Raw genomic sequence first — 24,004 nt, forward strand, 5'->3', positions numbered from 1 at the left:
TAAGTTGCGAGTTATATTCAAAGCTCCTAAATTGATTCTGCTCTTTCAGCTGCAGGCTGCAAGCTTCATTGCTGAACTTTAACGCCGGCACATCTGAGCTGATTCTTATTACATCACTTCGCACTTGGGAAGAAAACCCATTGTTTCTGTGGGTGCTTTGAAACTCTGAGGCAGAAAGCAATATTAATGCGCTAGGAAACAACTGTGTCACTGGAAGAAGAATGTCCCATAACTTTATGGGAGTGCCTCGTGCATATTTAGAAAACTGCACTGCAAGTAAAGCACACAAACAGTGTGGAGGAGTTCTCACCTGCCAATCCTCCTGGGTAGCTCCTTCCATCATCAGCAGAGTCCCGTGATCAAGTGGGATTCTTAGTCTTTCTACGTAAGTATAGTCTCCATTCTCTTCCTAAAAAGAAACATTAGACACTGAAGAAGCAGGCATGTGCATTTGGTAGAAAGCCAGTTCCCAACAGCAGAGCTTAAAAGGCTGTGAGGGGAGAGGAGGAAAGGAAGCTCTTACAAGATCAAGAAGTCTACCTAAACCTCTCTGTTATCATATTTCATAAAGAGTTCAGGAGCTGAGCATTTTAAGGATGAAAGAAGCCACTGCGTCTCACTGCCTGTACAACACAGGTAAAGTTCAACAACAAATTCCTAAATCTAGTGCAAAATTCTGGAGCAAGGCTGCAAACCTTTTGGAAACATCCACTCTTGAAATAAACAGTTCTGCGTGGAGACATTCTGCAACAGCCACTCCGATTCCAACAGTTAACTACATCAAAAATACACATCTTCTTTCTATTCTGAATTTGTCTTGTTTTGGACATTACATGTTGGTATAGTATTATCTGCTAGATGAAGAACCTTTCCTATCCAAAAAAAATATCTCCTTTTCCTATAGTACCTTGTAAAACAAGTTGTCTTAAACTTTATCATCACTAAGCAAAACAGACTGCTAAACTAGAAGACAAATAATTTGCAAACTTTTGTTAAGCCTTCAGATTAAGTACAACTTTTTTAAGCACAAATACAACAACCGGACACAGTAACACTGCAGAGTTAGTCTCACACATGCCACATCAGTGGAACAGCAACTCTCTATTGCTTTGCACTATCCCTTCCAATTTTAAATCAGACTAATACACTGCTAAGACAAGTTGCGAAGTCTATTATGCCAACACGGTTCTCTTTGTCAATCACAACAGTAACCTCTTCATGAAATCCTACTATGCGAGACATGAACTATCTTCCAGAATCCCCATGGGCAGGTATTACAATGCTCTGTGTATTCCTTTAATATTTTCTGATTTTAGCCTTCAACAGCTGCAGAAAAATTTGCTGCAAACATTGAACAACTTCCATTTAACATCTTGCCTACTTAATGTTGGCACTTTGATTATTTCATTAATATTGAAATGTGAATAGGAAAACCAGGAAGTCCCCCAAATACAGAATGGCAGTATATATTTTGCCTTTTCTAGACCTCTATTGCCAACTTTGCAAGCTGTCAAGGAAGAGTTGAAAGCAACTCTCTGAAATGAGGAATTCAGGGAAGTTTCAGATAGGAAATCCTGCAAAATACGGGGACTATTTTAGAGAGAGGGGGAGTTAGAGAAATATCTTAATTAGTGTTGAAAGGGAGGGGACTCAAGAGGCCTTTTATGTTTAAGTTATAGAAAGCCATAGATAGCTTGAAAGTATAAAGTGGATAATAAATGTCCTCCACTGAAAAAAGAGTATGTATGACAGGTTCTCAGCCTCTACATTGTACAACTACAGGGTTAACTTTGTTCTGAGTATACTGCATATAGCAAACAGACAGCCTGAATGCCTATTTGTTATTGTATCACTGCCTCTAGAAGCGGAGATACTGGCTTTTTTCAGAGAGATCACCAAATCAGTTATTTGTTCTTGAAAGAAAAGCCAAAATACACAGTTACTACAAACAGATGAGGAAAAAATAATTAGGCCAGGTCTGAGCTTCTAAAGCATGACGGTGCATTTCTGTAAGGGACCATACATCTTGGACAGTTGCTGCACAAATGCTTCAGATTTTTTATTTTTTAATTAGTTAGGCAGTATGTTCTCTTCCAGTTTCTTATAATGGTTGGTAGACTCCTAAAATCATACTTGCTGAGTGTTTAGGAGGAAGCAATGCTCCATTATTTCAGACCCAGCTGAGGGCAGCAATTACTCCAGACTCAACAAAACCTGTTACCAGCGTGGCATTTGTTCACATTTGTCATGTAAAATGAAACTGTACTTTGGAGGGGCAGGGAAAAAAAAAAAAAAAAAAAAAAGAAAAAGAGATGTGAGGTCACTACTTATGTCACTTATAACAGAAGCAGATTGCAAAGAAGCTGGAAACAATACAGGACAACTGAGACTGGGAAAATGGAATTATCACAGTAAGATTTAACCCAGCTTGAGGTGCAGGTATAGTTACCTCACACTGACAGAAGTCCCACATTCCTGAAACAGAAACAAACATTACAAGATCTCCAGGCTTCAGCTGTATGTTCAGTTATTCAGGATAATTAACAGGGTTCTGCACAGACCCGACAGCTAGAAGAAAACATCAGCGGGTCATAAAAAGGCAGACATAGTCTTTTGAGAGCCATTAAAAAGACCCAACAGCTCTCATCCAACACATTTTACTGCTTTTACAAAAACTCACATTTTCAAAAATCTTAACTAACTTCCTTGAAGCTTAATTGTGCAGTGGCCCAACTTGATGCAGGTTTGTCTTTTTTGTTCATGGCTTGCTGAAAAGCTCAAAATAATGAGGTAAAGTATCAACTACTGGGAAAATTATGTCCTGGACTTAAAATAAAGTTTGATTTTCAAAAGAACAACTGGGAGTGTGTGTGTGTATAAAAGAGATGCAGATAGAAAGATGACTGCAAATCCTCTAAAATGCAAAAGAGCTTGGTTGGAACCAAATCAATTCCCAATAATAAAAAGCATCACTTGATGTAATTGACTATTTATTCACACCGCTGCCACTTTCTGTTCATGTCTGGGACTAGAAGTCACAGTGTGACAGAACAAGGCTATTCAATACTGCTGGTGCAACTGGCAGCGCTGGCTGGCAATTCTGGATTTATGCATTTTTTGGGAATACCTAAAGGCCCAAGGCTGTGCCAGTGGTTAATTAAGCTCACTAAACCTCTGGAATCAGGGAGTGCTGAAGGCATTCAGAATCACCTGTAATATGAATTCTTTGTAAGGACAACGCAAAACATATTTTTAAGCTTCTAGAATTATTAGCCATTTATCTTGCTCTATTTTTAGTAAGGTCTAATGCCAGAAACGTTTTCTTAAACTTCAGAGGAAACAAGGAAAACATTTCAAAAATAGGTATTGTAAACATGACTGCTGATGAAAAGCAGAGAAATACCATTGCATGGCTCTTCTCTATTTCACAGGATTACATCATTTCACTTTGTGGATGGACAACAGTGGACTTATTTTTATCTCTTGCTCATCTTGATTAAAAAGGAATTCTTCTAAGATAAATGATTTAGGAGAAAGCATCCTTTTGGCTTAGAAAAGTCAGTATGTAAAAGCAACAGTTACTTTCTGTTTCAAATGGGACATCTCTGAGCTTAGTTTTACTTAGAAAAAGAGATTTTTATGTCAATTGGTTTCGCAGAACTGACAAAGTTAGACAAAAAATTTTTACTGTCTTACATGTTGTTACTAACACTGTCCACCAAATCTCATTTCAGAACTTTTATCTCTAGAGCTGGTGTTAGACATACAGAAAACTCAGCTGAGTTTCAGAGGTCAAGAAGTTTATGAAGATAATTTATTCTTGACATCTAAGCAGGAAAAGATTTTTTTAAAAGTACTGATAACAAACATGGGAAGAAATGCATCAGATAACTTTTATATGGTCACTTTGTAACTCTATAGGTGTATTACAAAACCAGCTGCTTCCAAGAACAGGTCTAGTAAAGCAACAGTTCTGATTATATACTAAGGTATATTAGGATTTTCATAATGTTGAGTTGCACGTTTAATACAACCCAAGCTTTACACTGTCCAAGTACAGTGGCTAAAACTTTTTTTATCCTTAATTCAAGTAACTACAGCTAATAAGTGAGGAAAGCTCAGCATTAGTTAATGGGAAGCTGTGAATATAAAATCTGTAAGCACTCCTGGACTCCATCAAGGTTTTTTTCTTAAAATGGTATCAGAATCAAAAAGGTAAGAAAGAGAAAAGATCTAGTATAAATCTATATAAATCACCTAAGTTTGTTTCTCTAAATCTCAGGCAAGTTTATTGAGATAGTAGTAGGAAATGGGTTCTGGATAGTGTGGAAGCATCTTCTATTATAAGGAAAATTAAATGGAAACATCTTGTAGAATAATGTATAAATAGTGCAGTTATACATGCAAATGATGCAAAACTATTTTCAAAGGCTAAAGTCAGCAGCCTTCCTGGAGAATGCTGGCTTCTAGTCTTCTGCTTTACCTATTTACCTATTACCAAGAGAATTCTCCTTATGAAACTTCTAATCTTGTCTTGCTTCTATCCCTGTTTTCCAGTTTACTCCTCTACCACCAGCTGCGGAAACACCCTCCTCCACAACAAAGTGGTCTCATCTATCGATACTTCTGCATTTTTACCTGTTCATTCTCACTATCTCTGACGAAATCCTCACTGCAGCTCTTTTCTTTACGGACTCAGTAAGAATGAATATCATTGTATTGCCCTTTCCTCATGTCATCCACTTGCCCGCCTGCATAGGACTATCTTAAACTCCCTCAGTCTGCAGCTGACCTAGCAGACTGCAACTGAGGTAGCTCTAAAGCACTCGCATCTTCTTCTCTGCTTGTCTACAGCTGCTCAGGTCCTGCCAATACTGGTGGACACCACCTACGCCTCTGCAGCCACTGCTGCCTGCAAGTCTCCTTCGTGCCAATCTAAAAGTTCAATCCTCCACGTCCTGAACAAAGCCTCTGTTTCTACCGTGCTCCATATATTCCCACGTTTGTCTTCAGTTAGGCCTGTTGGGACACAAAGGGTTATTTTTCTGCTGTTTTCAAAAGTACTAGGAGATCTTTAACTTATGCTAGAACAGCTACTCAAGGACAGGACGACTGTGTTTTAGTGTTTCATTGGAAGGACAGACCCATCTGAAGGCTGATTCTGAGAACACCACGAACATCCTATTATCTAACACACGCGTGAAGCTCCCTCCCTTCCCCAGCACCCATCAGTTTCCTTGGTTACAGATGGAAGAAAAGCAACCTGACAGCTGGCTTTCTAACTCCTTCCACAGTTCACACGGCAGTTCGTCGGACAACGATACCCAACTGGTCCTTATGGCACCCAGAGCACCTCTCAGTGGGACCCGGGAGCTCAGTGGGACATTAAATTTCACCCTGGAACTAACATTTCACACTCAGGTTCCAGAAAGACCTCATCAGAGAACCTGGCACTGTCTCACAAAGTTGAGCAGTGATAAGCAATAGTCAAAATGGTAGTGAGGCTGTATCAGAAAGACCCATCTAACACGGCGAAAACAGTTCCTCTGGAGTAGGACGGTGAAGTCACATACGAGTGGGACAGGGGCCTTGAAGCAGCATGGAGAACAGGAGGGGGTCACGGTGGTGCAGTGGGGACAGTTATGCTGCGGGCAAGCACGAGAGGACGTGTTGACAAAACCAACAGATTGCGTGTGAATTGTGTATGAATCACGGCTCTATGACAAAGCATTCATCTCTTGGTTTCAGTGTAGGCAGGAGCTACGATGACGAGGAGGGAACAAGGAGGCAAGAAAAAGTTTAAGTAATTTACCGGAACTAGAAGTAGAAAATAAAAGAAACCAGATCACTTCACTGTAGATTTTGAAGTACCAAGCAGGCATCCAAAAAAAGGCAGAACCTTTTAAAGCAAAGGCAAAATATCAGCTACGATGACACAACTGGTCCAATAAACAGAAAAGACAGTATCTAGAAGAAAGAATGCTTAAAAAGAAAAACTCCAGTGGAAAAAGTAAAACAGTTTCTGGCATCATGTTAATTTCCACAAAAAGTCTCCTTAATTCCAGCAGGGAATTTGCCCTGAAATGTATTTGTAGCTTTTTTACCTGCACTGGGCTGAAATCCGATAAGAATTATTTCTCCTTATACACAAGGGATGCTTGTTGATGCAGATTCAAATAGGCTATGCACATCTCTACGCTCCTTTACCATCTATTATATGATGAACACTTACTCATCCAGTACAGCACTCACCCAAAAGAAAAACAGAGGACTGAACCTTTCCTTCCCCTCACCCTCAAACAATTTGCAGGAAAAAAAATACCACTTGCACCTAAATAACTTTTTTAAATTTTTTTTTTTTTGCCAAGGAAAAATGCAGAGAAAGGATAAAAAGATTTCCTTTTGTGACAGTTTCAGAGTGGCCTATATAAACACCACCAAATTCCTACCAGACAAATGCCAAAATTCACACAAACATGCACAAAAAAACCAACCCACCAACATTACTGGTCATCTTTGCTGTTAAGAGAAATAGGATTTTATTATCTAATAAATTCATCCACATTTCAAGATATAATAGGAAAATATCTGTACAGATACTAACATGAACTGAAGTCTCTGAAGGTTCTGATCTAGCATTCTTCAATAGCACTAGGAGATGTTACCTGACTTGTGGTACATACTGTTTTGTACCCAGTACATGATCACACACAGGCAACCGCTTTAGGTTTTTTTTTCCCAGTACCACTTATCCACAGTGAGCTTCTACCATAGGATTTCTCATCTTGTATTTTTATTCCATCTTTCCATCTTTCATCTCAAAATACTTAAAAGCACTTACAAGAACAGAGGCAAATGAAGGCCTTTGAAACTCTACAATCTGAAATACTACAATGTTGGCCCTCAAAGAGGTTTAATTTTGGCAGGAAAAGGATTTACTTTTTCTTGCTGTCCTCACTGAAGACTAACCCTGGAAAACCCGATGTACCGATACTGGCAGATTATAAACCAGGGAGAGCCTGCATGCCTGTTAACCTGAATCCCTTTTCCCTAGGCTACATTCCTCTTCCTGTAACTCGCTTTTGAACAAAGTAATGATCAAACTTCAAATATCTACAATCAACTTTAACTTTCTCTTAATGAAAGAGAGAATGCTACATTACAATAGAGTATGAAAATTACTTCTTTGCTGGTACAGCCTGAAAGGTTGTAATTTCCATCAGAGCCTCTTGTAACTCCCACTTGGCAAAGTATCTAGTGTCACAGGATGCTCTCAGAAAATTGCAGGCTTTGGGAATGTGCAAAGAATACGTAATGTGTGCCATATAATTATTAAGTACGAGTTCCCTTAGGCACAGGATGCAGTTAATAGCAACTTATTCAAAGATCACTCTGCACATGAGGATCATACCTTAGAAACAGGTATGTCACACTTGCAGAAGGAATACACTTCGTAGGTAGCAAGACTCAGCTAGTCAGAAATACCAGGTCAGAGGCACTGAAGAAAAAAATGAGGAGAGCTTGAGGGATACATCTACAGAAAGTCATCCATCTCAGGAAGAAAAGGGAAGAAATCGTCCAGTACAGATCAAAGGTGGCGGCCAATTATGAATGGCACAGACTGAACTTCCCCTCTTTGCTCATAATGGACATCTTTTCAGAAAATAGAAAACAGAACAAAAAGACATCTTGCTCATGAACTGGGTTTGATTTTTAAGAGGAAAGCTGCAAAGTTTATACTGAAATCTAAGTGGCTTTGATTCTGATCCATCGAAGGGGAACACATGCACTTCTAGAAAAGAACGCAAGCACCATTTACCTCAGTTTCCCAGAGGAATGAACTTTCGAGCTGACATTTTGTTATCATCCCAGCGTCAAAGATACTTACTCATGATATGCCCACTGATATAATGCACTGGTTATATGATCTCATGCTCAGGGACCAGGATTAAATTAACTTCAGACAACAAAGAATTTACAAATTAAAGAACTGGTGAAAAATACAGATTATTTATTTGTTTTCTGGTTAAAATTCTGACCTTTGCTGTTCACGACTACGTGACCCAAGGTGACTCTTGATGGGCAGACTTTAGTATGTCAGCATACACTTTTCTAATAGGCTGATAATCATCACCTTTGCTTTCTGCATTACTTACTTGGAATAAATAGCAACATGAGCAGACAGCAAACTTGTTCCCAAAGGTCTCAAAGACTACACATGCAGAAAAGACATCTGAAGTAGGATACCCTAAAATGAGGCCTGTATTCTCAACACAGGAATATGTGATTCCTTTACTTGGATAAATATGAATTGCAAAATTTAAGTTTTAAGTTGGCACGAGAACCCAACATACCCAAGCACAGCATTTTATCCAGAAAGAGTATTCACTATATAACCAACTTATTCCTAAAAGGATGTTCCACACAGGCCTCCTTATCAAAGTAAAGATCTCCATTTAGTCTGTAAAGTATGATACGACAGTTTGGTATTTTAAGGAAAGGAACTGAGCTCCTTCCCTCCCTTCACTGTCCCTCAATCTGAACATGAGTCAAAATGCAAACATTATTAAGAAGACTTTTACTTGCAAGAGCAGTCAGAGCTACTTATCATCCCACATACACTATGCATTACACAATGTTTGCCCGAGTTTAAGAAAACGGTATCAACTCTTTGGTTCATTTATACAGCAGAAGTCCCCTTCCACCACCACTGATTTCATTTTAAGTAACGGGAAAGGCCCTTATTTGGGCAGAAGAGTGCCCAGGTTGCAATTTCACTGCAGCGCTACACTGCTGCACATTGTCAGAGTGGTCCCATTCCCATCCTCAAGATGTCACATTCCATGCAACAGATTTCTTGATCCCTATGCTTATTTCACAGAACTTTACGAATTGTGCTTCCATTAACTACTATTAAATGCTTTTAGAAATTAAGTTCTCTAAACAGAGGGAAAATACTAAGCATATTAGTAACTACAGGACTCTCTCAATGTGGTATGAACACTCACAGGGGAGGGTTTCTTCCTCATCTCAAAGGTCCGGGTAGCACCAAAGCTGAGTGAGGCAATGACAGGATTTTTTCCCAGTGATGGTTCGTCATCACTGTGCCAGTCTACGCTATCCTTCTCATTTCGGTAGAGGTTGCACAGTAGAGAGTTGAAGGTATAGCCAGTGAACTCTTCAATGCGCTCCTTTAGCATGGTCAGAAGAGGATGCCACTGTAATCAGCACAGAAGGAGCAGGGTAAATACAATGAAAGCAGGCCACCAGCAGCGGGAAACCACTAAGAAACAAAATATACTGCACTTTAATCACAATAAACTTGAAATAAAGCAAATGCCTCTGAACAATTCTGATTATGTTTGTAGTAAAGCTGAGGAATAGGCTTTCTGCAAAATATGCATATGTTACCTATTGCTCAATACTAAACCATCTCTTAAAACTATGAAGCTAGTCTGCCTTTCATACTAATGTAGCCAGCCACCCCAATTAACTCAAAGGTGAGAAAGCGCACAGAGTAAAATCTGCTTGAACTGACCATGGATCAACATCGGGAATTCTTAACTAAGATGAAAAGTGTGCAACTTCTCTCATGCATATCTGTTTTTTTTAACCTCCTAGCCAAGCTAGAGGAGTTTAACACAGGGATCTGGTAACATCCAAGTTTCTTGGGCATTGCTGGTGGGCATAGCGCATCCAGAAAGTTGCAATCAGTGACTAAATGACACACTGTCAATTGCCTGCAACTGTTGACACAGAACAAGAGACAACACTCTCACAACGTGGCCCTCTGTCCCTGCTTGGTTAGTACGGATTGTTGAGCCCAACTCATCAGCTCTTGGGGTTTTGACTTCGACATTGTAACTTTTCAGTGGTTCACAAAACCAGTGTCACAGGCCCTGAATTTCATCCTTCCCTTTGCTAACATCTTGCTGAGCCCATAGCCCACGGCAGCTCTGCACATTCCATTACAACTCAGTTCAGTGAATCGTTATTTAATGTTATAAACTTACATCACGACTTTCATCTGTCAGAGTGCTTTTAAGTACTACATAAGTACATATATTAAAAAAAAAAAAAGCCAAAGCAATGTAGGCCAGAATTGTTGCCCATTATATAAGCAGAAACACAGATCAAGAGAGGATGAAGAACTGATTCCAAATCTCCCAGTGCATCACTGGCAGAAGAAGGAACAGACAGCAGGAATTATTTCCTAGTATCCCTCTCTAATAATGGAGTCTGCACCACCTTCTTTCCATGCTAACCCGTGTTTACGGGTTTTTCACCTATTGGCTACACTGCAGGAACCTTAACATACCATCTTTCTCTGTTAGGGGTATTTCTAGCTAAGTCACCCCTTCAATGACTAAGCATCATGTGAATAATTAATTATATATAAATATAGCTTACAGCTATGGGACATGTAGGGACATCAGTAATACCACTGAAAAAAAGCTATAGCTTGTAATTGGGCTGCCTGAATGTGCAGTATGTGCAGGACATACAAGGCAATGACAGAAGTCCAACAAGAATTACTGAAAGCACTTTTCAGTGACCAACTAGGACTGGATTCTTTCAATCCTATCACAAAAATATTTATTACTAAAAATGTTACCATATGGTGAATTTTACAATTCAGTGGAAACCCCACTACAAACCTGCAGCACCAGAAGTAATTTTGTTGAAACATTACTGTGTCACCAACTACACCACAGCTTACAAAGAAACATTTTTCTAACACCAAAATTCATTTAGGCATGACCACTGGATTATACCTAGCAGTGCTGCAATCACACCCAGTCTTACTAAAGAAAAAAAGGAGGGGCACAAAGCTAATTACTCCTAGAGATGAAGCGTTCAAGGCAGGTAATTGGTTTTGGCCAAGCTGTGCACTAAATTATATTTTATTCAGGATATTTTTGTGATATAAGCCCTATTCTACAGACAAGGGCTGTGCTCTTTACACCATCCGCTGCTTCTTCTAGGCTGCAAGAACTCCCACCTACAAAGCTGAGTGAAGTGTCGGAGTGTCTGTGTGCCGTCTACCCATATCTCTGCCTATGGGCAGTTTCCAGCCAGTGGCAGGGCTGGCTCCCAGCTATCCAAGTTTGCCAGTGCATCGCACTTTCTGCTGGCATTTCTTTCTCTCAGTAAAAAGGAGAATTATTCACGGATAAAAGACAAGATCAGCATGCGTGACTGATTTAGGCCTTGTACCTCTTGGATGAGAAAAACAAGCCAGTGGCCCAATGGGTGGTAACTCTGAACTTTATGCAAACTGAACTGAAACCGTGAATTCAGGGTATACAGGCTCTATCCAACCTCTGAGTAGCAATAGCTTCCACAACAGACAATTCTGAACTGGATTTAAATCACCAGCGTACAGCAGAATGATTTTGTGGGGGCACTTCCAATCCCTAAAGCTATTCAGCTTCCAGAAAAGCCCATTTAAAATGGTCCACAAATAAGTACCAAAAAAATGCCTGGTTTTCTACCACAAATTCCATAGGTTACAAAATTTTTGAACTATGGTTATTTTTGAGACTACAAAGTCGTCACAACTCATCTTGTTAAATAATGCCTTTCCACTTTTCCCAAACCGAGCTTTGCTAGGAAGCACCTGCCTTTGGCAGCAGTTCTGGGGCTCAGACACTTCTCTCTCGTGCTATCCAGCCTTCAACAGTCACATTTAATTTATGGTTCAGAACACTGCAGCCTACTGCCATGGAAATTTCAAACAAAGCAATACCAAGAAACAGGCCAATGGGGCAACAGGCTGCAAGACAGAGAGAGAGAGTGAACACGAACAAAATGTCAGCGAACCACTCAGGTGGTTTTCAACCCTTCCAAAATAGCGTGGGAAATTACATCATACAATCTGCAGCTGCTGAGCAGGCAGGTTGTGATTTCATAGCATTCACGCAGGAATCCACAACATGCCTAAATTCTCATTTAAGCGGTACTGAATCTAAGTGTTTCTGAAAGTAACTATTTCAGTAACTGATATTACTGTATCTTTACAACAAAAAACTCAGTATGACTCTGTACACTACAATCTCCCGTACAAAGATGCATAGAGTAAGTCACACAGAACAATTCAGAGTTTTGTCCAAAGCTACAGTGACCCAAAAGCAGAACTTTAAACTATGGAGTGATAATTTCCTTTTGCCAACATTTAGCAACTAAATCATGCTCCTCTCAGTCAATCCACTCATAATGCTTGTTTTATGAAGTTATCCACGTTCCACTAGAATCTGTTGCTGATCGCAAATGAAATGCTGATAGATACTCTACATAGAGGATAGAGGGAATTTTTGTCTCTCAATCTCTGCAAAGGATTTCTCTGTAGACAACAATAAAAGAAAACTGCAAATATATACATACATTTGGGTTTGGCTGCATTGTTATCCTGGAGTACGTGTAAGGAAGTTCCCCATACCAGGAGGTAAGCCTTGGTTCCTCAAAAGATACTTCTAAAAAAAAAGAACAGGAAGACTTTCTCAGTTGCCTTATCAAAGGGCTTGAAAATGGAAAGATGATGCAATTCTGCCAAGAAATTTGATCAAAAAGGGACTGTCCACTCACCTAAAGTTAAAAAGCAGCCCCTTAAAATCCTCAGCCTTACATAATGAAGTCAAGTGGAGGAACGAGATTATTCAAAAGCAGGCCTGTCTCTGCAAGAATTACCTTGCCAAAATCTTGGAACCACATCAATTTTCTCATCCCTATGCCAGACAGGGCAGGGACTGGACAAGATAAAGATAACAAAATGAAACTGAAATTTTATTTATAATTCTCGATTGTTTTATATTCTCCTGGTTCCACTGCCCAATACGCTGGCATAAGTTGCAAGATGTATCCATTGGAAAGGATGAAGTGGAAAGGACTGCAGCATCAATGGGACATTACAGAATCAGATGTAGCAAGGCTGGACAAGTAATATTTTGTCAAATATGTGTACACCCTGTGGTGTAATACAAACATCAAGTTAAAAGTACTTTCAACTTCTGGAAAGACTATCCTGGTAGCTGCTTCTCATGCTTGACAGGTAACACTCTCCATTATACGGTACCTTTATTGCAAGCCAGTAAGCACAGATGTTGAAGATATTTTCCAGCCCTGTCCAGTAACTACTGTGATGTATTATCTTACATCCGTTGCTGACTGAAAGAGAAATTTAGCTAGAACAGGTGCCCCTTAGTGAACAAATTCAGAATAGCAGTCTCTTCATTTACTGCATCCTAGAACAAATAAGCAAACGCAAGGGAAAAGAAACAGGCTTTGCTGGGATTTTAAGTGAGAGAGGCAAAAAATAATCCTGGTGACAGAAACCTCAAAGAACACAGTTTTTGCAGCATCACTGGGAGACAGTATGAAGGGATGGAGCACAGACTTAATCTAAAAAAAGAGTGGGAAAAAGAACTGGAGATGACAGAGGAGGCAGTAAAATTCAAAGATTTTTAACACAGGCAATTTTAATTTGTAAAGATCTCATTTAATTGGCAATAGGAACATGGTGATAAAGATTGAAAAATAAGCAGCAGTACTCTTCAGCTATGCATGGAAAACCTGGAAGGAAATATGAAGGAGTGGTAATATGTAAAATGAAAAACAATGATAAACAATGCACGGATTTTGGTATGGAAATGACCTCGGAATGACCTGAAAAGCTGGTCTACACACTCCTTACCATGTCTGACGTGAGTTCGCTGACCCCAAGGTATGTCTTGCAGGAGTTGTTCAAACATCCAGTCTGCTTGTTCCGAGTCAATAAAGCCAGGAATCAAATGAATCCTAAGGAAGAAAAAGAGAAAGAAAAGATGGAAGGAGTATACAATTCTGTATATGCTTTGATAAAATATTCTAATTTCCAGGATTCCCAAAGGAGCTAGGAATGGCTATAATGCATCAGACCAAAAGGCAAAGCCCAGTATCCTATTTCTGACCACAGCCAAAAGCAGGTGTGAAGGGAAGAACAGAAGGCAGCAGGAGCTCCTGATGAGTCTTCCCCTCACCAAACACGTCTAATTGCTTTTTAAAACCTATAAAAAATATGACACCAACAATATCCTACGAGTCCTGCAATCAGCCATATACTGTGTGAAAAATGGCATCCTTCTGCTTGTTATTAACTTCACATCTGATAAATTAGATAGCCCTGATTACGGGTCTACAATCAACATAAGGAAATAATTGCCCTTTATTCACCATCTCCACACCACTCAGAATTTCATAGCCCTTTATCACTACTGCCATCCTATCCTCTCTTTTCCAAGCAGAAGAACCCTAGAGTATGTAACCTCTTCTATTTTTACATTTTCTTATGTACATTTTATATTTTGACTGTATTAACAGCAACATTCAAAAATTCCAGCCACTGTGATGGAAGTCCAACAAGAATTACTGAAAGCAATTTTCAGTGACCAGCCAGGACTGGATTCCTTCAATTCTATCACAAAACTGTGATGGGTTGCAGAGTAGGAATGCTGTTCACAAGAGTTTACTCTCACAAGTATTCAATGCTCCAAAAACATCACAACAAGAATATATAGTAAAGGTGCCAACAGAGATGCAAAATCTCATTATTCACTTTCCAGAAATGTAAATATTCCAGCAACATATTATGAAAACAAACTCCAGAAAATGACAGAATAACCCAGCTGGCTGTGTATCTTTCCTACTTACAGCTGGTCAAAGTTTTTATTTTTCAAACTGGTATAAAAATTTATTTGTAGCTTTAGAAGAAACCAAGGTGAAAGCTTTGAAATAAATGCACAAAAAGTTACTACGTCCTTGGCATTTTTTCCACTACTAATAAAATCTATCGAATTCAGAAGAAAAGGATTAATATCGATATTACACCTAAGCCAGCAAGGTAAAATAAAATGCATTTCAGTTAGTAGGAATCACAGAACAAGTAGGTTTTGTTTTGAAGTGTCCTGAAGCTGAAATAATTAAGGCATAGCATGTAAGCAAAAGTTACCAAACCTGCCTAAAGTTAAATGCTTTTATTAGATTAATTTAAAACAAGTCCAATTTACAGCTAAAAGTTTTTGGTAGCTCTTAACTATACAACACAGACATCACACACTCACTAACACAGGAATACCGACCCAAATTTCAAGCAGCAACTTACTCTGGATCGTGGAACAAATGGACATAGTCCCTTCTCCTTATTCTGGACAAGAACACGAGATGCAATATGCACTAGATGTTAAGAGATTAATTTTTCTTCTCTTCAGTGCTGCTCAGAACTACATAACCCTCTGCTACCTGATACTCAAAGTAATTCCAGAAGTACTCTAAGCAGAAGATACACAGGAAGGGCAATGTGCACCTGCTGTAGTCAAAACACTCTACAGAGACTAGACTGCAGAAAGCTGAGTATCACCGCACCATTCTGCAATAGCAAATAAGAAGTTTCATCCACTTACCTAGCAATGCCACCTGGTACTTTGCTGAGCTCATACACACCAGGCTTGCTGAGGATGTAGAAAGGAAAGAGCCATCAGATGGACAAACAACAAGAAATTATCTTACAGTGAGCAGCAAGGACTAGAACTGCTGTAAGCCTGGACTAGGGAAAGTTTTCTTTAAAAAAGAAAAAAAGGGAAGCAATAATGTTCTGGAGACAGTCAGAGGTCAGAGTAAGGCAGCAAGTGGTATTGCAGAAGCAAATAAGTTTGTGTGTACTTCCTGCCTCTCGCTCTCATTTCACCAAAGGCTCAATACACAGTTTTAGGGCTCTATAGATAAATAAACGAGGGACATCACGGGGAATCTAAAGAAGACAACCATACAAGGCTGCACCCTGACCACTATGTTTGCATTTATAGGCACGCTGAGTAAGAAAATCCTACCAAGATAACCAAACTGAAGCAAATTTAATTTTCAAAATCTGTAACTTCACCATACACCACCACACCCTGTCACATTTCATGTCAAAGTTATTCTGAGAAGAACCCTATTTTAACACAAAGGGTAAGTGATCTACAAATACCTAGCTTCACTATAACGGTTACTAGCAGGTACTTTCCTGAACCTTCAAAGGAAGTGCTGCTTGAGTTACCATACCAGCTATACTCCTGGGTAACAGTAAGTAATTTCGAGTCATTTAGAGAGACTGTTCTAGGAAAATGTACATTGCTAACCAAAAGAGATATATTTGCAGTTCTGTCAATCCAGAATGTCCAATTGTTTGTTCTTCCTGGCTTATACAGCCACACCAAAGTTATAAAAACTGCTTAACACAGACTTGGACTCTCCCGATTATAAATTCAGCCTTTTAAAGGCTGAGAGTCCACATTTTCTACTGAAATTTCTTCCAAAGGCATGTCAATTGTAAGTGGAGAAGGAACTCTTTTTCAGCAGATTCCCACTGACCAACCAGACAGAAAAACTGCACAAAGGACAGTTAAGTCGGCAGTATACTCACTCTATCACACCTGTCTCAGGAACTTTGCGCTCCACCTGAAAAGTAACAAGACAATACACGGTGAGTATTAAACATTTAAGTACCTGGCATGCTCTAGTTGAACAGAACTAATTGCCTGTGACTCTATATAGCCACACACTGGTATGTCAGTGAGAAAAACATAACTCTGGACAATCGGTAAGCAGTAACAACCCACCCACTCTCTCCACGCCCCAGAAACTCTCAAAGGCAGCTACCACTGCAGGCGGTTTTTAACAATCAACTGCCCCCTAAAGGACATTCATTCCTAAATTATTTGGATCGTTACAACACTTGCTATTTATCAACTGCAACCAAAAAGATTCTTATGCTTACGTTTGGAAGTAAAAATCTAGAGCAACTATAGGAGGGACGAACAAATCCCAGGACCCAGACAATGAGCAAAACACAAGGCAGACCAGACATACCAGGAGCTGACACTAAAATTGTCTGCACAGCTCGAGATAGCTGTTTTTTGTTAAAACAAAAAAAAACAAAAAACCCCCAAACACAGTAGTTTAATCCAGCCTGGATTATCATCCTGTTTGTCTCAGGGATTTATGCTTCTCTTCTCTGAGCTCAGTGGAGTGCCGAGGTGCAAGGTGGTACTGAGTTGAGCAAGCAAGAGGGTCAAAATATAGTACTCTATAGATACCAGGGCTCTGCCACAGAGAAAAGAGAATCTTCCCAGACCATCTCCAATCCTTCTGAGCCAAGAAGACAGCCTTTCAGACACTTCTGGCTTAGAAAGAAGTGTTCAACATTTTTTTTCCCAAGCAAGAAACTGCCCTCCCACTGCACAGAGCACAATATCCTTCATCTGCTGATGGGACATACAGCAAAGTCTATAAAACAAATCACCCTCTTCCCCTGTAACAAATAAGACAGATATCCCAACTGAAGGAAAAACAGAGCTCAAACCACACTTAGGATACTGCATCATTCTGAATATTTAGGAGAATGTATGCTTCTGGATCTCCGAAAAAAAAGTAGTTATGAACAGGTACATAATGAATACTCAAAGTCTGAGGCTAAACAGAGGGACCGTAACTTTCTGTTTGCCATATATGCAAGACAGTTGCAAACTCTGCTTGCTAAAAGCCCAAAGTTCAGCTCAGCCGAGTTTTTAATTTGTTTTTGAACATGAGACTATAATCTCAAAGTCTGATAATTTTTATCATTTGAGGTTTAATAAAAAAAAAATAGATTCTTCTAGTTACCATCTAATTTTTACCTCTGATGGCTTTTCAAAGACAAACTGCTTTTGAGCGTGAGGCTGATCTTTCCTCATCCATGCCGGTCTGGCAGCTGCGGGGGCAAGGCTGCTGGCCACAGCCGCCTTAGGTGCTAAAGCAGAGAGAAAAAAAAAACAAAGGATCACACGAAATAGAATTTCACCATACAAAAAAATACGTTTTGGAAGAACTTATGGAATCATTCTTTGAAGTATTCTCCTCTGCTTGGCAGAGACTTCAGGGAACAGCCAAACCTATGTTATGCTGCACAGAAACTGGAATTTTTTTATATATGTTCTTCAGAGAGAAACATAAATGAAAACATCCTTTTTTCAGGAGGAACGATAGCTAGAACCTTTCAGTTCTACCTCAAACACCAACTGCATGCCAGCATAAATTGTCGCAAGCAGCTGAACTGCCCCCCTCTACAATTTTTTTTCAGGAAACAAGAAGACATTTCTCTGAGAAAAATACTTTTATTAAAACAAGATTTTGAAACTAGCGAGTTTTCCTTCAGCTTTTTCGCAGTGAAGTTTTCCGAACGCGCCTGTTCCCGCGGCGGGGGGCAGCCGGGGACCCGCCACCACCCCCGGCCTCTCCGCAAGGCCGCGGCCCGGACGGGAGGGCCCCGACAAGCCCCGGGACACCCACCCCGCGGTCCTGCCCGCCTACCTGCACGACATCAGCCCGGGGGTCGTCGCCTCCCCCCCGGTCCTCACCTGAGAGCCGTCCCGCCGGGGCGCCGGCCCAGCCGCCCTGCACACGGGCTCGCTGCCGCCTCTCCGTCATGGCGGCGCCGCCGCCGCTCCCGCCCGCCGCCGCAGCCCGCCCCGGGCGTTCCGCTCCCGTTCCGTTCCGTTCCGTTCCGCTCCCGTTCCCGTTCCGTTCCCCCGAGGACCCCAGAGACCTGCCTGCCGGCCCGAGCCCGCCTTTCGTCCCCGGGTGCAGGCTTTGGGCCGCGGGCCTGAGGCGGGCCCGGCCCGCACGCAGGTGCCAGTGAACAGTCGGAACGAAAGGTTTCCTGTCAAAAGGCGGCTACTCTCACGAAGAGGCTGCTTTTAGCTAGCTGTGTAAATTACGCATCTATTTCCCCACGCGTGGAAAGGAGCAGGATGGCTTTGTAAAGTTACAATTAGCGAGGGGAACCAGAAGTGGGTCCCCACGCAGCGCTCGGACGCAGGTCACGGCAGCCGCCGTTCCGTTCCCCACAGACCCCGAACAGAGCTCCTTCTCCTGCCTTCCATCCTTGTGCCGATCCCGGGGGAAGCAGGCGGCTGGCCCAGGCCTTGTCCCCCTCTGGGACCCGCGGTTACCTTCGCCGGGGAGCAGGCCTGCTTCGGGGAAGGGGTCTGTGCCCCCCGGTGCGCAGGGCAGCGGACACAGGCCGCTCGACTCCCACCCTCTTCTTCGCCTTCAAACAAGGGAGTGAAAACTCGCTCCAGGTTTTGCATCGGTGACAAAAACGCCCTTCGGAGCGGAGCTGCAGACAGACAGTACCACAGGGACACCCCTCCTGTTCTCCAGCCCCTGCCCAGGCTATTTCAAAGCATGTGGGAAGCTACCGAATACACATTTTTATCTCAAGTTGCTGAGGGGAGCGGACTTTCAAAAATCAAACTCAAGGCAATTTAGGTTGCAAAGCGACTCCCTGCTGCAGTCTGGAAAATGGAAGACCTCAGAGGAGAGCAGGAACCCAAACGGCAGCCTGATAGCACCACACACAGGGCAGCGCAGCAAAATGACCCCAGGTGCCAACCCCGCTGCTTCAGTGCCAGGTGGATATGCGTGCTCTTACCCTCGGACATACCTTTCCACCTTCAAGAGTCAGAAATTGTTATTTCGAAATAACTATGTCTTATTAACAGCTTCATTAATAGTTCTGATTAACAGTTCATTTTGTCTTCCAGTGGTTTTAAAGTATTGGCACTGTAAAATAGGTAACAGCCAGGAAAACGTGGTTTTGGCATGTAGCGGTACGGTAATTTTCACTGCATTATTATATACAATAAAGGACAATCAGGCATTTGAACGTACACACAAATGTTTTCAGGAAAAAAACCAACACGTTAAAGATTCAGAGTAAATTCCATTTTATTTGTTTTACAAAGTCAAAAACATACAGATTGTTTAGTCCAATGCTTCCACATCAGATCCAGAGCAATCCAATTCATGTGCTCTTACAGAACTAATACCACTGACTTCACCATCCCTGTTCCAAAAAATTAAGAAAACTATGGGATAGGATCTGCGTCTCAGATTTGATCAGCACCATTGCATCGGTATTCAGGTTTTTTCAATGTACAGAAATGTTAGCCCCAAATCACGTCTCAGTACAACATATTTTACTTCAAAATCAGAGCTTGAAATTATTCGTTCAAGGACAGAAAACAACCTCCACTCTTCAACCATAGGAAGTCACCACAGAAAACATGGGTAGCTGCTTGCAATTTGATTTGCCTTGTAAGTTTCAGTGCACTTTATGGTAATAAAAAGGAATGTTCGAGACCAGAATCTTTATTTAAAGAGTAGGTAAATACAGACAACAGCAGTGCAGACTTCTCGTGTACTCTGAACCCTGTCTCCTAGAGCTGGGTAACTTCAGCCTCACTTGGAGCACTCCATTTTGGAATAGAACCATGAAACAAATCACTTAAATTAAATTAAAATTGTTCTACATTTAAAGACGTTTACTGGTTCTCATTTTTAAAGCTGTCTCAAATATTCAGGATTCACATTTCAAATGGCCTCGCCAAAAAGACAGACTGATACATACTTCAAAAAGAATTTAACCATCATTGCTAACAAGGAAAGTAACTCATTTCAAGCTCTGCATTTAAAGTGCCCATAATCTTTTACATAGCAACCAGCACATAACATATAACTTGTGACATTTATCTACATTGTGTTATCACCACCTATTACAAAGAGCAGGCACCGAACTTTTAAAAATGTTATTACAAATCGTAAAGAGTACATATTACTGAAAAGTTAGAATCCATGTTCAAGAACCAAGAATTTAAATACTTTCTGCAATGTTATTTTATGTATATATTTATAGATGAGCAAATACATGTATTTTGGGGTTTGGCCCATTTCCCTCAAGTTCATAACCAAAAATCATACTGGACCACGTAAGCAGGGGAGCGCTCATGAGCTGGCTGACAATGCAGAATCCTTGCAAGTACCTAAAACCTGAGCTGGAAAGAAGTTATACTCTATCAATAGTGCTAGATTACCTTTTTAAATAAACATGCTCCCTTCCCACTCCTGCCCACCTGTCCAGGAATATGAGAGAACTACTATTTTCTTGCCCTTCACCCACATGCACAATACACAGATGTGATAGACACTATATATCCTCAACAGCGCAATATCTGATCAAGTCCACGTTAAGTGTTTCTTAAAGCACAGTGCAATTTTAGTCTGAAGCACTTCCCCCCTCATAATATCTATAAACAAATAAAGCCTATTTTTAAATCAATATTAGAAGTCAACAGTCTTGCTTCACCTGCATCCTCAAAACAAGACTGTTTTGCTTGTTAGGAAGGACCCCTACGATTGAAGATACTTAAAAAATTAGGTCTACTTGGTGCTGCAGTGCAGGTATGGAACCTGCAGGACTCCCAGGCTTCCAAGATCAAGTTGCCTCCAACTTACTTCTCCTTCATTTTTTTCAAATAACGAGCCCGTATTTGTTTGTTTGTTTTCATGACTAAATTAATGGCAGCAGGCGTAGGTAGAACAGAGAAGATCCATCCCTAGAAAAAGAAAAAGGGAGCAGGCGTGTGTCTCAGCTTTTTATAGCCTGTACCAAGTGAAATCTAACAGTTACCAGCACGTGCAAAAATCACCAAGTTATGATTAGAAGTTAAAGAACAAAAACATCTAATATTCAAAATTATTCTTTACTCTTCTTCCATAATAAACACATACAGAGGACATTCCAGATCCTTAGGTTTTCCAAGGAGACTTACCATGAGTGCATGAGGTAGGCACCCGTTGGTCTGGGACTGCAGGCCTACCGTGCCCAAGGCAGCTCTGACATACGTTTCAGGACTGGGCTTATCAAAGGTCGGCTTGCGGATTTTGGACATTTTTGTTGCCACATAGTACGGTAGAACACTCTGCACGTAGGAAAGATCACGTTAAGCAGAAAATGCTTTCAGATTAACTTACAGATCCATCAAGGAGCTAAAATCATTGGAAATTAGATAACCTGTATACTGAATTCTAGCTTAAGGTAGCCTTCTTTTCGATTCTAAGATCACAATGTACAATATCAAAAACATTTTTTAATCAGATATCTTGTGGGCCATATTTGGGACGTGAAGGATAGTTCAGTGGTCTGTTGACAGCCCACACCCCCAGCTGGGGCCCTAGAACCACCACTCTTGCAAGCGTATGGTTGAAAAGCCTTTCCTGCAATTTGCCTTCTAAGTACAAAACTTCATTCCATTTGTTTAATAGAAAACACTGTGGTGTTGCTTCTCTGTAGTAAACCCCCAATGTTTGCTTGGGAAGGAGGTGCAGAACCCAAGACAGGGATTTTACACCTGATTAACAGCTCTTCAGTTTGGCACCTGTACAGAAACACAAAGGCAGGAGGAAGAAGGAGAAAGGGAAACACCAGGAGACTTGGAACATTGAGCTTGTAACTCCACAGGAGGGCTCAGAGGAAGGAGATTATCGGTACCAGAGTGGAAGACCTCAAGGACAGAAGGAAGGATCAAGAAACAGAGCACAGTTAATGGGCTTTTATAGCAATGTTTGGAAGAAACAGGAAAAGTGACGGTGGGTCTCAGAACTACCTGGCCCTGGCACAATGGGAAAGCAAGAGGAAGCGGCACGGGTTCATCGTTGACAGAGGGACACTGGTACCGCAAAGGCATGTCAGTGGTGGGGCAAGACAGGCCTGGAGGATCCAAAACCGCATTCCACCTATCCCCACCTCATGCTACTGGAGAAGGAAAGGGAAATGCATGTATATTCGTACACTAGGAAGCAACCCTCCTTCCTCACAGAATCATAGTCATGGTTTTGGCATTGCTTTTAACTTGTCCTCAATCTAGGCCTCTAAAAAAAGTAATCAAAAGAGCTCTGGTCTATAGCCACTTAATCAGATATTAAACATACCAGATCTCACAATCTTAGAAAGGTTGGAACCTTACCAGGACTTTGAAAAGGACCTCCTAAGACACTGTCTGTGGCTGTACTAGTGCTTCAATACTTACAGTCACTACTGCCCATCACAGTCGTGAGCACTATGATTCATGTACCTTTACAACAGATATCCGAGAAGCATGTGTCCACTTCTGCTACGCTAATGGATCTCAAAATGAGAATACCATCTCAAAACTCAGTATATTTGAGCAAGTTACAGTTCAGAAACCTGCTTCCCCATGCTTGACCTCAGAAACATTTACTATCACACTCTCAGAAGCACGGCACAGGGGGCAAAGGACCACTTGAACTTTCATTGCCTGTTTATCCATCCCATAGCTGTGCACATTTCAACAGGAATTTAACCACCACAAACAGGAAGCATTGGTGTCTCTGCTCATTCCTTCACCTTAGAACATTAAAACAGTGCACTTCTCTCTAAAAATAAGACTTTCAATAATACATTGCATGAGTCCACTTTCAAATGGAAGAGGAAAAACATGGAGACCTGAGTTTCAGAAGTGTAAGCCGTTACCATTGCCTTTAAAGGCGCCAAAAGCTACAAATGCTTGGTAAGAAAATTACTCATTCTGTTACCATAATAGCATAGGTACCTAGTTTCAGCTCCAGAATGTGAACCTCATCCATTTTTCAGATTACATTTCTAACCTGAATCTCTAGTTTGGTGTTTTAAAAAAAGAAAATAATTCTGAGCTGCTTATTCACCACCAAATTACATCTGCAACATCCCCACATAGAGTGGCAGAACAGTTATAGTTAAGATTTATTTTCTATCTTCCTCTGCTTAAAAAAGACTTCGTAAGTGAACTGCACTACCCAGTTAAGCCACTGGATAGCATGAAGGGGCAAACAATTGTGCATGAGGATACTTGAAAAAGCAAGCATATAGTAGCATTACTAGTTAGCTATTGATCCACAGACTTCAAGGCACATAGAAGCATAGGATTACTCAAACATTTTTTTTCCTCCCAAATGCTCTCCAGAAAACAGACAGGTACTTCATTTCAGAGACACTAGATTTACCATCTTCCTATCAACTGTGCCATATTTTAACAGCTATGAAGAGACCTGTTAAATCCATCATGGTAGTTTTCCCCCCTTCTTCCTCCCCACAAGGAGCTCAGACATTCATGAA

The 24,004-nt window shown here is 40.9% G+C and overlaps 2 protein-coding genes across 3 annotated transcripts in view; both read right to left on the minus strand.

The window, feature by feature from the left end:
• The window catches only part of ALKBH3 (alkB homolog 3, alpha-ketoglutarate dependent dioxygenase), a 31,475-nt gene extending 12,921 nt beyond the window's left edge, over positions 1-18,554 (minus strand). For both annotated transcript variants that reach the window (XM_069784669.1, XM_069784671.1), the window contains exons 1-8: positions 18,408-18,554; positions 17,688-17,800; positions 16,436-16,470; positions 15,435-15,482; positions 13,691-13,794; positions 12,385-12,473; positions 9,009-9,218; positions 311-409 (exon numbers count right to left, since the gene is read on the minus strand). In XM_069784669.1, the coding sequence (XP_069640770.1) occupies positions 311-409; positions 9,009-9,218; positions 12,385-12,473; positions 13,691-13,794; positions 15,435-15,482; positions 16,436-16,470; positions 17,688-17,800; positions 18,408-18,477 (768 nt within the window). In that variant the 5' untranslated portion in view covers positions 18,478-18,554. The remainder of the gene's footprint in view (positions 1-310; positions 410-9,008; positions 9,219-12,384; positions 12,474-13,690; positions 13,795-15,434; positions 15,483-16,435; positions 16,471-17,687; positions 17,801-18,407) is intronic.
• A 1,207-nt stretch (positions 18,555-19,761) lies between these two features.
• HSD17B12 (hydroxysteroid 17-beta dehydrogenase 12) overlaps positions 19,762-24,004 on the minus strand; it is a 90,866-nt gene continuing 86,623 nt past the window's right edge. Inside the window, 2 exon segments of the mRNA XM_069784672.1 lie at positions 19,762-21,446; positions 21,663-21,812. Of these exon segments, the coding sequence (XP_069640773.1) occupies positions 21,342-21,446; positions 21,663-21,812 (255 nt within the window). The 3' untranslated portion in view covers positions 19,762-21,341.

This window comes from Haliaeetus albicilla, chromosome 5 (genome assembly GCF_947461875.1).
Source record: "Haliaeetus albicilla chromosome 5, bHalAlb1.1, whole genome shotgun sequence".
Taxonomy (NCBI): Eukaryota; Metazoa; Chordata; class Aves; order Accipitriformes; family Accipitridae; genus Haliaeetus; species Haliaeetus albicilla.